The 15,524-nt window shown below is 47.3% G+C and overlaps 1 protein-coding gene across 1 annotated transcript in view; it reads right to left on the bottom strand.

The window, feature by feature from the left end:
* The window catches only part of LOC144180676 (SEC14-like protein 2), a 100,515-nt gene extending 94,816 nt beyond the window's left edge, over nt 1-5,699 (bottom strand). Inside the window, exon 1 of the mRNA XM_077708972.1 lies at nt 5,388-5,699. Coding sequence (XP_077565098.1) covers nt 5,388-5,441 — 54 coding nt within the window. The 5' untranslated portion in view covers nt 5,442-5,699. The remainder of the gene's footprint in view (nt 1-5,387) is intronic.
* Nucleotides 5,700-15,524: the final 9,825 nt, after the last annotated feature.

Below are 15,524 nucleotides of genomic sequence, written 5' to 3'. Positions count from 1 at the left end.
GCCAGTTGACAGCTGGTACAAGTGATACTGGGCCTGATGTACACTGACGACATGGTGTTAGAAGAGGCTAATGTGAAAGGCTTGCCAACAAATTAGAATATTTCTGAGAAAGAAGCAGCATAGCTCAATCTACATTTTAAGGTACAGAAACCAAGAGTTATGGTACACGAAGAGAATTCGGCTTCAATAACGAATAAGCGACTGCACGTATAATGTCGTATGTACACGCCGGGATGTTGTTAACCACAAAAAGTACTGCTGAGAAGCATATTACATACACATTAACATGCCATGGAGGAAAAACATGCCTCCAATGCACCACACAGTACTCGAGGGTACAAAAAATATTCATGAGGTAGCACGAGATATCTATAGGGAGGGGTAAACACTCCCGCACGCACATTTCTTTGAACCCATTACTGTGCTTGGGATCAGAATGAGCTGGTGGCAACGAGAAGGCAGTTGACTAATTGTCAGTGTGCACTCGCAGTAATACTAAGAATGTGTCAGAGCAGGATGCCTTAAGCTAGACCTATTTGAAAGCCATAGAAAAAATTGCACATATGCTTTTTGTGAAAGACACAGGAAATTGCATGGTAAAAAATAGGCTGGAGAAGAGCAGATGTGCCTTATGATTGAGGGCAGGCAATGGCGAAGCGGACTAGAAAGCACACGACATAGTGCGAAATTGTAGGTGAGTTCGGGCATTCAGGGCCCTTCGAAAAGAAAGCCCAAGAAGCAGAGACGACTAGATTGCTGCGAGGGACGGAAAGGAGGTGGTCAGGGGAGATTTTACAGCGAAGAAATCCTTAATCTGAAAATGAACTTTGATTCGGAAGCAGTAGAAAGCGCTGCCTTCGAATTCCGCGTAGGGTATTACAGAACAATGTCGTAAATGTGCAGATGCCACACCGGGAGACTTCTGTATGCTGGAGACAGATACTAAAATGTTAAAAACAGCCAAACGAAATTTCCAACGAAACGCCCAATTTACAAAACTACCTGCTTCGCAGGTAGCACAAGCAGGAACTCAAAGCCAGTCTGAGGCGGATGGGGCCCTTCAAAGGAGAGGTGTTGCCCACAAAGCCATCGCAATAATAGATAATTCGAGCGTGAATCAAAAGGCAAATATGATACTCCAAAATAAAGCGAGGCAGAACACGTCACTCACGTCACTTCGGCAATGATGGATACGAAAATGGGGTTACCATTGTATCGGTGCTGCAGGGTATCTAATGGCAGAATGCAATTAGCTTAGTATTAGCAGAGTCCTTCAATGCTTTACTGGTCACGAAACGTCGGCGCTCGTTTCATATAGGGACCGCGGGCGCCACTACAGGCGCCACCGCCGCACGAAGGGCATCCAGCCGCCGTGCGTGCGGCATTTCGGCCAGCTCTTGGAGTGCAAACGCTCGCTGCTTTTGGTGTCTGCGCGCTGATTAAGTGTGTTTTTTTCGTAATAGTTAGCGATAAATAGTCCATTCATTGTGCATATCACCTGCCTTCAGTGGGGTTCATTTTTCCAAGTAAATTACCGTAGACTTCGGCCGCGAACGGGAACGGCTCCTGCGCAATCTGGCACAAGCGCTGCGCCGTCGTGTTTACGGATTTCTAAATCTCTATTACTTCTTTTCTTAAAGCAAAAGTTGTAAATACCACACATACGGTAGCTCCGTTGGCTCCGTGGTCACGGACTGCTGCGTGCACATCGTTAATACAACAAAAAAACTGAAAGAAACCAAGTACACGCCGTTCAGACTACGCTTAATGAATCCGTTGATTGCTCTGGAATGCACAGAACGCTAAAAGAGATAGCCCAATCGTGTTGTCGTTTCGATGAGTGGGTGCATACGTAGTAACATCTAAAAACGCTGCAGAAACGCGAAGGATCAAAACACGGAGATATATGTTACACCGTGTGTTTTTTCGCTTCCACACTTAGCAATACTTGCAAAAAAAGAACAATAAAACTGATTTTATCACACGCAACTAAAAAATTCAATATTACGAAGGGACACAAAAAAGCGTGGTCCAGCGTACAAAATTTTTTTTTTTTTTGCGCTGCGATGTGCAGCACACAGAGGAAACAGAATATTGCCGCGTAGCCAAGAACGACGCAAACCTTTTGAAAGCGACCTCCTGCTCTACGAAAGACTAGAACGAAACACAAACGTCGAAGAAGCAGCCCGCAGTGTGACGTGCACAGATGAACGTCGATAAAGTGATGTTGCGCGGCGTTTGCATTGCATGCATTACTCTCGGAACGTTATTAATTTCAGATCCATAGAAATAGGATCGAGAACATTGTCGAAGAAACAAAAAATGAAGTTAGCGACAAGGTGACACCCTTTCCATATCAAACAATATTGTCCGACGGGACGTACGACAAAAAGAGCAAACGCGCGTTCCGCTTGAAACGCCAGATAAGAAAACCGGAAGCGGCCACGCGCGGTTACAAAACAAACAAACCGGACCCTAAGGGATAATTCGCGGAAATATGTAAAGTAAAAGTACAAGGGCGTCCCAAAGCTTTTTTTACATGCGAGCCTGTGCGCAAGGTAATACAAGTTTGCAAACAGGTAATGAACCACCGCTACTACCTGACTGATCTGACAAAAATCCATCTGATAAAATCCGTTTTTTAGGTAGCCTTGTACAATTCTAGGTCCAGGGTACATTGCTTTTTTCATTCTCACACACTGTGCATTCCCAAACACTGCCAGACACTTATAATCGAAGCTGAAATCTCCCGTTTTTTGCCTTGGAGTGGCGTGCCTCCATTTCCCACGTAGCTCCCCGTCGCTCGGTTAACAGAAAAATAAAGCATTTTCTGTTGTATCTTTGTACAAGGAACGACATCCCGGGACGCAACACGTGTTCGGCATCGTCATTGCACTGTCGCATCACCACAGCGCGAGATGCACGTTATATTTTTTTCCCACGCAAAACAAGCACAACTCGCCGCGTTTCTGCCGTTCGAGCCGCCGCAACGCCGCCCGAGGAGTGACCTCAGTGAGATGGTGGCGCCACCGCGCGGCGGCCAAACGCAGCATATGAAGCTCTCCCATTGAGTTACGGAGCAGTTTCATGACCAGTAAAGCATTGAAGGACTCTGGTATTAGTGATGGTGGATATGCAATGTTTAGCGTTATCCCTACTTTACCGCTGGGCGTAGTCGGGGATGCACCTGCAGTATTTGAGTAATATATAGGCAATGAAGGCACTGCTCCCACAAGATGGCAGTTGCCCGGGCGCCTCTTGATGCACGGTGACCTTTGTGCGATCATTCCGAATGTTTGGGGTTTCTTCGGCACTAGCAGCATGATTCCGCTTATGGGAGAACCTTGAGCCAATAAAAGTAATCCGCGTGTCTCACATTTCCTCCTTCAAACACTATTTTTCACCATTTCCACTTCCTCCGCTTTTATGGCCCGGTCCCCTGCACTATTTCGGCGTCTTCAGGCAGAAATTTCTCCACCCTCCTGGTCCCACCCAGATCTCCACCTTTCCGTTAATCACACCCTCCAATAACCCTTCCAATCGCTTCACTCTCCCCGCTACTCTGCCCACCTGTACACTGTCCTCGAGGATTGACGCGCATATAACTTGGTCGTCGTGGCTAGGCAGGGTCAGACATACCACAAGGTAAGGGAAATAGGTCAAAAACATAATAGAACTAGAAGTCATATTGGATGTAAACAACTGAATAAGCGATAACTGTAGCATTCGTCATCCTCTCTATTTAAAGAGAAGCATTTGTCATTGCCGTCACTGACAGGATGCACAGTTTGCTAGATTGTACGGTCTGCTCTAAAATGGGTTCATGCGTCTTTTAAATCGGCGCAGTCGGGGTTACTGCAGGTCTTTCTGCCCGGTTAGCACCAGGAACCTGTCGTGGCCGTATGCGCTCCGTAAAAAACACCATGCTGTGTCGTTGATGGCAAAGCCCTTTTTCCTACACGTCCCCAGCCTGCGTTGTATGACGCTGGAACGCACCGCCACACGAAAGGTAGTATAACCAAAATACACCCCGACAATGGTGGTAATTAGATAAGGGTTAGATGAAGCGGGCAATAGAAGTAGGTTCGGGAGCGCTTAACGAGACTATTGCGGTGCAATTTCAGATGCATATTTCAAGCACTTTTCAAAGAACAAACGAGAGAAAGCAGGGCGCGTTCTGCAGCGGAAGAGTGATAGCGCTGTGAGCCCGTGACGACTCTAGCAATAAATGTGGGGGATGGATCCTTCAAAACATGCCTCGGTTAGTGGACGTACGAGACACAAGAAGAATATAATACTGCACTCCACTGTAGACAAATATTCCTTTAAGGGAATGTTTTCGGAGGAAACTTTTTTTGCGCTCCACAAAGCCCCGTTGCTGCACGTATTAGCAACACCGCAATGACGGCGTATGTCAGGCACTAAATCAATCAATCAATCAATCAATCAATCGATCGATCGATCGATCGATCGATCGATCAATGCCAGGGTGTGCAAAATTATTTCCTAAGTTCTAAAATTTTCGTTTTAAGTGCTTCATTTTTCTCCTTAGGCTGGCTCATTTGCACATTCCGCGTTACTATACTGAGCAGCCATGACGTACGCTTACTCAAAGTCTCCCCAAAGCTCTACCCCTCGTTGTTTTCTCCCCTTCCTGTCGCATGACAATGTGAGACGCACAGAAACCCTAGCGCCATACAAAATGTTACCAATAAATACCATAAGTACCGTGTGATTTCACAGAGGTATAGTAACAAGGAATGTGCAAATGGGCCAGCCTAAGCAGAAAAATAAAGCACTTAAAACGAAAATTTTAGAACAGAAATAATTTTGCACACCCTGGCATTGATCGATCGATTGATTGATTGATTGATTGATTGATTGATTGATTGATTGATTGATTGATTGATTGATTGATTGATTGATTGATTGATTGATTGATTGATTGATTGATTGGTGTAAAAAGTCGAAGCTACAACCGGACTATGAGGCGCGCCGCAGTGGAAGGCTCTGGAAGAATTCTGACTACCTGGAGATCTTTAACATGCGCCGAGAGAGAGAGAGAAACTTTAATCAGAGGGGAAGTGAGCATATTTGTGTTCAGCGTCTTCAGTCCAAGACTCCGCTGGTGCGGCCGGGCCTGTACGCTTTCGTCATTTCCGCTAGGAAAAGCTGCGTTTCAGGACAAATCTTTACACACAGGCGTTTTCACTCAGGCCTCTGTGTTTACCATTCGAGGCAACACTTTTTGCAGCGTCCGAGATTTCTGCAACTGAACCCCGCTACGTAAGCTTCGTATGTAAATATGAAATAGTTACATAAAACTTAACCTGCTAGAACTGGTGTTTTCCGTACGAAACGAAAACGTAAAATATTGGACGGCGTACCTTTTGCAGGGCTGCCTGCTGGCGCGCGCTTAGGTTGTCCAGATATCCACTCATTGCAGCGGCCTCGTTTGACGCTGTTGCCGAACTGCGGAGATGCAACTCAGGCGCTCTTTATTTTCGCAAATAAAAAGATAACAAAACTTGCTCTATTTCGAGTTACATTGTGGCTCTGTGACATTAGAAGGGGCCCCGACAGCCAACAATGACGGTCCCAGCTCAAAACGGACCTGCAATGACCTCGACGTCAAGCTCACCAGCTTTTGATTACTGTCCATCATCGTGAGTCCCCGCTTGGAGCCCACCTGGCCCTGTTTCTTCGTACAATTTTCAGATGCGACCCGCTTGCCGGAACAGCTGCCGCTCGTATCAGAAAAGTAGTAGGACAATTTACTAAATGAAATGGTGCAAGGCATTGTTAATAAAAGGGAAGATTGGAGCGGACCAAGTGTGGCCTACTGTAAAGGCCCTGAAGGCAAAACTCCATAGTGAGTCAAGTGTCCCCTTGGCATAGGTTCGACGCCGTATGCGATGCTTTTCGCATATGGAATTCTCGTGCTCCCAAACCGTAGGAGTCTGGAGTAACTTCAGTGCAACGTGCGTAGCACTTTATTACAGCTGGTGATGGCAGGATGTCATGGTCACTTTGTATCCGTTGCCACTTCCACAATATGTATAATCTGTCGTGGCGTAGGCATGGATGTCGGGCTTTGTTGATGAAAACGTGGTCTCCCCGAGAGAGACATTTCAGCAGCGGGTCGTCGGCTTCGGGGCTGTGGCTAGCTGCGAGGTTGTATCGCCGACATTGCTCCATTTCACGCCTTTAATTTTCTGAATTCTTCTGCGGAACGCCCAGTGTTGAGCCAATGGGTTGTGTCCCGCTCTCCTGCCCATAGACCCGCTGGTTCCCTGGTTGCCTTCACGACCTGGCGCCCACTTGGTGACGTTTGACATGTCGGCGTCTCTTAAGTGACCGCCCTCACGGCATTTTCATTTCATGAGCCGTGGTGAAGCGTGACAGAAAAACTGTGTGCGTACGTGCGTACGCGTGTTGTTTGTGTGTGTGTGTGCGAGTGTGCGTACGTGCGTATGTCTGTGTGTAAAGCGAACGACCAGCAGAATTAAGTTATTGTGGCGTTAAGGGACAATGTTGCGTATTAAAACACGTATATAGTGTGGTCGAGATAGTCTTGAAAGTATTACGTTGAAGTTTATTGGGCCCACATATAAATGTGCGGATGGACAAGATACCAGGTGGCAATGACTAAATGTTTAAAAGGTGCCAGGAGCTTTGGAAAGATAACCTTTGCCCTGGCGAGGGTTATGAAGCGGACTGCGCGCAGAAGGGATTCCACTACAACCTTTATTTCAAAGACTAAACGCGGTGGAGGACCATTTCAAAAGCGTGTTTCATGGAGACAAGAGGCGTTCAGGTGAAAGCATTTGTTGCTCTGCTAAAGTAATGGTGGGTGTAAAAGTACTACATGTACAAACATTGGGGAAATGGGGTTGTCGTGCAGGGTACAGCGGAAAATATTTGAATAGTGGGTAAAACAGTAAGCCGTTCAGCCCACTGCAAACACATTGGCGGTTGTGGTCCGTTTGTGGCATGTCTGTGACCTATGGGAATGTGACTGTATGATACCTCAGCAAATCTGTAGCTTTTTTTCTGTTGAGGACGCACCTTTTCAGGTTTTATTATCTGAAGCTTGTCTGTATGTGTCCCATATGTTTTTCTAGTTTCCGGACTACCCTACGTATCACTAGATTCATGTCTTGGTAGGAAACTGATGCTGCATCTAAAGTGCTGCTAAATGCGGCCGTAGCGGTGAGGTGGTCAATTAGCTCGTTGCCTGGGATACCGCTGTGTCCATAGGCCACATTTAGGGCGTTGCAGACCTGGGTTAAGATAACCTTTTTATTTGGTTTTCCTGGCTACAACACTGTCGCACCACTTAACGAGTCTGTGAAAATTACGGTTCGTCGTGTTCAGGTTTCCTCTGTGTGTTGCACTCTACTTAAAATTCGGCGTTCTCCTGCTGCGAACAATGCTGGTGTATTTGTTAATTGTCGTTGCGCGGCTAAAGCATGGTCCATGAGAAGCGCAGGCCAAAGCGGAAGATGCCTCTGTGTAATGGGTGCGATTTGGCTATTCATGCTTTAGCAGTAAAAAATGCTGTAAAACAAAAAATTCTGTTGGCGAATTTCCTAAAAAGATGTGTCACAAGCAATAGTACACAAATCCAATAACGCGACTACGTCGGCGATGGAGGTCGTATAATGGTCTCGTCAAAAGAACCCCTCACTCGTTTACAAGAATTTTTACCTGCACGGAGGCAGGAGACGGGATGGACTCACTTGCTAATAACAATGAGTGGACCAGGGGACATTTCTCATTAACTTGCATTGGTAATTGGTACCATAAAGTAGGGCTGTATAAGCGTGCCTGTATTCAATACGCCGCTTTTCGCACTCTACGCGGCAGCCGACATTACCCCAAGGAGCTTTCCCGGAAAGCACCAGATGCAAGGCGGGTCTCCAGGTGCAACACAGTCTAAGATTTTGAAAGCAGTTTTAGTCGAGGACCCACATAACAGACCTCCGTAGTGGCTACCCGATCTTGGTGGCCTGGTAAGGTGTAAAAGGCAGCCGCTACCAGTAGGATAGTTCGGTGTGACTACAATTTCAGAATATTCGTTGTTTTAAGATATTTTGTTTCAATTGTTGTAGGTGCGAATTACTCGTGAATTACAACACCCAAGAACCTGTGTTGCGCGGGAAAGTACACAGGAACATGTATGAGGAATAGTGTAAAGCCATTTTTCTTGTTAGACTTAATGCCTACCTGTAACTGCCTTTCACGAATAGAGTGGCCACACGACATAAACGGACTTGCTGATCTTCTACATACCTGAAGTAGAAAATCGAGGACGGCAGTAATTGTAGTACAGTTCATTTTCACTATAAACAAAGTACAACTCAGAACTCCCCCTGACGTGCACCGTTTTCTTGTGTATTTTTTATAGTACTGGGCTCATCGTTACTCTAAACTTCTTTCAGAAAGGTAGCTTTGTATCATGTTTAGAACAAACTTTACATGCCAAAAGCTTTTAGATGCAGCAGGATTCAACAATTCGAAGTTGGGTCTCCAAAGCAAAGCTGCCTTGATGTACATCATGTGTTTTTTGTCTATTGAGCCTTCTTATCTTATTCCATACCTGCTGTGTGCCTGTATTGCTTGTATGCGAGGTACGCATGCAGGCAACCATGTGAGTGCGCTGTTACTGGTTACGTCGGACTGCGCAGGATGGCTGTACTTGTCCGTGCTAAGCACATGATTTGTGTTGGACGTTCCAAACTGTCCCCACAGAACGCAAAGTAATGCCTCTACTCCAATGTGAGTGCGATTAATAACATCTCTAGCAACACCACCTTTGAGAATCGGAATGACACGGCGCTGTCGACGCACGCCGGTGTTTCTTTTTCATTGGCGTGCGGACGCAGTGGCACATGTTTGTGGTGCATCGGCCATGTCCGTGGCCATTTCCAGTATTGCCAAGCGGAGAAATTGGCAGCTAAACTTTTCAATGAATACCGCCTATAGGCGTTCACTGGAGGGTGTTACGAATCGGCCAGCGCGCAGTACTTCCCCGCATCACTCCTCGGCTGTGCGGCGAAGCCACTACGTGCGCCTTTGAAAACAGGCGCCACCATGTCGGTGACAAGTTGCGACAAGCCGCGTCAGACGCTTCGCTTTCGGCGCATTTCAAAACTTCGGCGGCTGCCGGCGAGGCTCGTCTCCACGCTCTTCAAGGACACAGAGGCCCCGCGAACTCAGCGGAGTCCTCCTCTCTCCCCTCTCCCGGACTCAACGTGCGCCGAGGCTATGAACGGCTTACGAACTCTGGAAAGAGCGTTGTGTGTCTGTGATGTTCGTGGCGTGTTGCCGCTTGTTGTGTTTTGACCGTTACCGCTTTTGGGTATAAATAGACCCCCGCAAGCGTTGTAAACCATTCCTGTTAGAGGAGCGAATCGATGCTGTCGCTCTGCTCGAGTCCTGTATTGTAACCTCGCCCGTCGGGGCATTGTTCTTTGGCTTCGGCTCACCTCTCGCTATGAAGTAAACATTTACGTTGGCCTATAAGCTCTGGGCATCTTCCCGGCTGCAGTCGGCCTTCCCGGTCGCAACAAGGGACAAACGGACGCTACCTGTTTTGCTTGACCAGCATGAACCTACTCGTGTAGTGTGAAAAGACGGGCACTTTTGTTGTTCAAATGTCTGTTCAATCTCAAAGGTGTCGCGTGCCATACCAACAAAAAGTTGGCTGTTTGGATGTGTTACCCAGTGAGTTTCCTTATTATACTCCAAAGCTGCTGTCCGCATATGAGCGAATTACATAGGATAACAATGACCTTCAACTCTTTGTTTTGCTGCAATGGCGAATGCGCTCCACCATGGATTTAGTGCGTATAAATTCGGATTTTCTGGGGTTGGGTGTCTTCGTAGAGCACTTGACGTCTGATTTCAAGTCGCTCGTCCATGTTGCCAGTCTTCATTCAAGCAGGAACCTTCAAAGTTACGCATGGTAACGAACGGACCTCGTCAATACAGATTTTCGAGGCATTGAATATGTGTACCGTGACAATGCCCTCTAACTCTCTCATGAATACTTATGGGTTCAGTCCAGGTGCAAAAGTTACTGATGTTTTATTGAATATTATTTTGCCGGCAGCAAATTATGTAAACTTTGTGTAATTAAACTATGGGACATTTGTCTTGACGCTTTCGTGTGACTGGGCAGTTCCCACTGTTTTAGGGTTGGGGCCCACCTCCCGGTCAATGGAATAAAAGTAATGAAAGAGCCGATTGTAAAATTGTGTTTTGAATACATTGTAAAATTGTTATCTGAATACGTGTTATGTGTTTTTGTGCGGTATGTTGGCCTCTTCGTATTGAAGAAAGAACCTCCGGACGACCTCAAAAAATATATGAAGCGTCTCCGTGCTCCTGTGAGTTCAGATTGCCAAATTTGTCAGTAGATACTGGGTCTCCGATTAATATTGTTACATGGTGGCAGGACACATGAACTGAACCATGGAAGATGTGAGCGATGTATTTACACTATGTATACCATGTCGGCCATGAGAGAGCCCGCACAGCTGACTCTTCCTCTACTCTTCTCCGGAGGTTGGGCTCACAGCTATCTTCTTCCCATGACACATCACCCTCATGGAAAGCGACAGTTCCGGTCGAGGCCGTTGTAAATGTTAAGATGCGGCGTGGATGCGCGATGAGAGGAAAAGCTTAAGGAATTCTCGCTGCCACGGATGAGAATGATGCTCGTTTCTAGTTTTCTGTTGTGTGTAAATGTTGTGTGTAAATGGTTTGTTTTTGTTGTGTTTTTGTTGTATTTTCTTGCGGGAAAATAGGTGTGGTGATTTTCGAGGATTTTGTCATAGCCATCTACGTTGTATAGTGGGCATCTGCAGTTCAAATGTGCAAAGTTGGAATGCCGCGAATATTTATAGAAGCTTTAGCATGGCGTAACTAAGAGCGCTGTTGGTGTACCATTCGACAGCGCACAGCTCCGGCTGCAGCCTTTGACACCGGGAGCCGGATATTTATTTGTTGCGCCCAACCGGGGAGGGGGCGAGGCGGAGGAGAGAAGCGGCAGCTTTTGTGTCTGCGACGGAAGCATAAACACTGTAAGGACCAAATCGTCGGAATGATGCAAAATAGACGACATGGAGTCCTTGTGGCTCCCGCATCGCAGTAGGTTTGAAGTGGTAGTAGCAAGTCAAGATGCTACATCGTGGAAGTGCTGGACGTGGGAGTGATCTTTGGACCCTCCACCTCCACCTGTATACATCACCGCCTGGGTTCTAACGGCTACATGTGGTGCACCGGCGGCACCCCTTTCGCCCTTGTGCGCTACCGACACACTACGTGCGGACATCGCAGTCGTAGTGACGGCTGCGCAAGCGTCTGCAGGCAACCGCCTCGTCTAGCGTGAATGGTCAGTTTCGCTCACCTCTGTCGCCCTAAATCAGGCGCTGCCCGCATCTAGGCGAGAGCGTTCGGCGTACTTCGCGGCCGAGAAAGTGGAATGCCTTTTTTGGTATTCTGGGAAAGGAGATGAATTTCTTACCGTAATGATTTGAGATTTATTATTTGCTTCTCTGGTTTGAATCTTTCATAGGCCCTAGTGTACGCTGGGTCCGGGCCGTTTGAATTGAGACATTTGATGTCATGACTGTTGCAATTGCCTGTGGGGTGATCACGCTCAGAGCATTTGACGCAACTGGTTTGTCCACAGCAGGTGTTAGTGCAGTGCCCATTCGGTTGGTATTCTAATACCCTGACGGTGTTTGGGGCGTAGTGTCTGACTGGAGATCTAATACAGCCTGCGTTGGAGGCTGTATTAGATCTTTTATCACTGCAGCGAGCAAATTTCAGCACAAAGTTCTTCGTTTAAATTCCTTGGTTGTGTCTGTGGATTGCGATTAATTTGACTTAATCACTTCTTCATTGCCCACGTCATCGAGGAGGTCACAGTAAGTTTCGCATTTTACATTGAATCTGTTGGATTGAATGTTCGGTGGAACTGACTTCGATTTGGATATCATCGATCACGTTTTCTTTGTGGAAATTCTAGGACTGTTCTGATTAGGTGCTTCGACAGAGGGAAAACTGGATGGCGAAGTAAACGCCGGAAGCGGCAAGAAGACATAAAGGTCAGCAAAGCAAACACGAATCCTTTTTGAACGCGGGCGGAAGTGACGCATTTAAAGCGTTTCATTGCATGCAAATTCTTTCGCATACATAGTTCTCAAGACTTCTTTCAGTGTTTTGCGGACAGCTCTCATTCCGTCGGTTAGTTGTGGTGACACACTTCTGTGATTGCAGTCAGTGATTTAAATGTGCATGCGAAAGGACTAAAATGGGATTTTTTGATGCATTTTTTGTCGCAAACAGTTTGCTTTCGGTGTCACGCCCTATCCGGCTTACGTACACCGGTCTGTCATTTTCCCAGAATGCGTCTGCGGTTGCGTGTGCACCGATCAGGGTCTATCATAGCGACAACGAAGCCATTCCGACCAACGTTGTTGAGTGACAATGACTTGGAAGTTCCGCTATACATCCGCATCCATAAGCTGGATTCACCCCTACTTTTTTTATGTAGCCGTAGTTACATATTTGAGCTGCCAACTTGCCGTGGTCCATAGTTCCAAACCTGCAATCAATTCATATTTGAGGAGACGTTCGATCCTACTGAAGCGATTACAAGTTAAGAAGACAGAGGTGTAAACCCCGGAGCACGAGATTTGGGTTTGCATTTGAAGCAGCCATTTTCGGGAAAGACCAGCGTGACGACCCGTGCCTCGGCGCACGTAGCAACAGCGTAGCTCCGCACTTTCTCTCTGTGTGAAGCGCGGACGACGTACTGCCGTACGCTAAACATCTAGACACAACGAGCGGCCTGGCTCAGGGGAAAGGAGTACGGAAGGAAGGCATGACAACCCTTTGGGTCAAATACCGGCTTGGAAGAAAATCGGCCAATGACCCAGATGGAACGTGCCGAACACGAGACAAGTTTCCGGCAATGAGCCAACCTGTCAAACTAGCATCCATCAACGTCATGGGCCTTGTCTCCGCCAAATAGGAGTCGTCGCGAGTTCGACCTTCTAAGTAAGGAAAAATGATTGTTTCTTTTTTGTACGCAGCCAGAAAGTGCAACTCTTGATTTTGTTAGAAGGTTACGTCTCGCAATTTGACCCCAGTCATGGCGTCGTTCAGCGCCAGCTGTCAATGGGAAGCGTTGAAGCTTTCCGGTCATATCCCAAACGTGGCCAGTATATGTTCACCACTGTAGAAAGGAAGGAGCAGCAGTTCATGGCACGCACGCACACACGCACGCGGACACGCACACCCACACGCGCACTCACATACACACACACGCACACACGCACCCGCGCACACACACACACAAACACACACACACACACGCACGCACGCACGCACAAATACACACACACACACACACACACACACAAACACACTTTACGCAGTCTCTGTTATGCGAGGTGACACTGCGAGGTGCCGAATGGTGTATTTTAATGTTTACGCAAACTTTGCACACATTGCACCGTCGGCACTGTGTGGCTGTTGTCACGAGGGGGAGACAATTGAACCCTTCTCGGTATTTTGCTGTCGCTTAAAAAAAAGATAGCAAGAGATTGCCCTCCAGCATGCGGGTCTTTCCTTGTCAGTCATTACGGGGCAGCAATGCTTGCTGCTACCTGCACGATTTTATTTTTCATCCAGCTCACTGACCCTCTTATTAAAACACATTTCTAATTCCGAAGTAGCAGTCCTAACCTCAATTTGCCAGGCCAACCTCTCCTCCTTTCAATAAACTTTTACTCTCCTTCTCACGCTCTTTTCCCCTCTCTCTATCGCTTTGAATATTTAATTATTCATGTTTCGTAAATATTCTCGTTATGTATTTTTACATCAGTATTTCTTTTCCTTTGTTTTTGTTTCCCTACATTTTTACAACACTGTCCCCAAAATTTTATCGCTTAACTTTCCCCCCCCAGCTCTAATTCTGAAGCATCTTACAGCATCAGATACTAGCTCGTCTTAGTTAATACCACTAGGTAGACACGTGCCATTAATATTTTGGCTCCAACCAACCAAGCAAGCTCTGCCGTTTACGGCGGCAGGGAAACCTGTTCGGTATTTCCTCTTAATAAGCGCAAAAGGCGTCGCGATCCACACCCATATGTCTTAAATTTCCCATGGGGCGGCTGAAAAACACACCTGAAATTACAGCAGAGGTCAGGAAGCGACGTCTAGGCTGCAACCCTGGACACGACCATCGCCGAACATAGATGTTGTTAATAGTAGCACTGTTTCGATGCCCGGAAAGGGCAGCTGTTAAGACGACAAAGTCTCGCGGTTCGCGCCTGTGATTCGGAAGTGACTGAGCGGCTATGATTAGCTTGAGAAAAGGCTCAAAGCGGAACTACCAAGCTGTTAGCGCATGACAATCGCGAAAACTACTCCGAGACGTGCCCTGCGGTGAGGGATGGATTGACTTGCCCAGGACAACACAACTGCCAGGGGAAAGGTAGTAGGGTTACAGGCTGATTACTCGGCGTTCGACCTTACCATATACCATTTGTTTGTCACATGGTTGCCCCCTTTTTACACAAGATATTCTCCAAAATCTTCGCTGGCCCTGATAGAATATTACAACAATGTTGAATTTTTTTTTATTGAGACTTCATTTTTTCTTACGTTTTTTTTTCACGGTAGAGCTGTAGCTAGACCCCACACAGTAGCTGACAACTATACCGACATCATCATACGGGACATCATCACCCAGGCACCCTAACACAATACTCCACACGTACAGAAACATTTAATTATTCTTGTTTGGAATTTGATTGATTGTAAGGTTTAACGCGCCGACGCAACGCAGGCGATGAGGCGCGCCGTAGTGGAGGGCTCCGGATTAATTTTGACCACCTGGGGATATTTAACGTGCGCCGAAATCTCGTACACACGGGCGTTTTTGCTTTTCGCCTCCATCAGAAAAGCGGACGCCGCGGCCGGGAATCGTGCACAGCAGCGCAACGCCTTACCCACTGAGCCACCGCGGCGGGTTTGTTTGGAATCGGCTGACCGATTCACCATATATGAATATGGCATAACTATATTGTTACAGGCACAGGATTACAACTCTTTGGATGACGTGCTAAGAGAACTCTAAGCAACCGCCGGTACCCTCGAGGATTCCCTCCGATCCCTTGGTTTTGAATTAGCGCCACCCCTCGAAAGGTGCGGAGGGTTCCACTCACGCAGCCCACGGTAGATGGCGCGGCCAATTTACCCAGCGTTCCCCGCGCGGAGGTGCCTGCTCGCCGGCCGGCTCACCGGCCTGTTTTGGCGCAGTCTTGCGCCCATTGCGCGTTTCCTTCGCACGGCTCGATTAACTTGTTCGGCAGCGCACCTCCTGGGTAACCCGGACCCGACGGAATTAAGTGGTCGTACGGCAAAGATACGCTAATGATGCACTTGAAGGGCGGGAAAACAAAATGTAGACACCACATATAGACATTTGGTCGCTAAAG

Source organism: Haemaphysalis longicornis, unplaced genomic scaffold (genome assembly GCF_048455015.1).
Source record: "Haemaphysalis longicornis isolate Haplotype H1 unplaced genomic scaffold, Haemaphysalis longicornis Haplotype H1 scaffold_4, whole genome shotgun sequence".
In the NCBI taxonomy this organism is placed as follows: Eukaryota; Metazoa; Arthropoda; class Arachnida; order Ixodida; family Ixodidae; genus Haemaphysalis; species Haemaphysalis longicornis.
The sequence above is the reverse complement of the archived record's forward strand: the minus strand, read 5'-3'. Positions and strand labels throughout refer to the sequence as shown.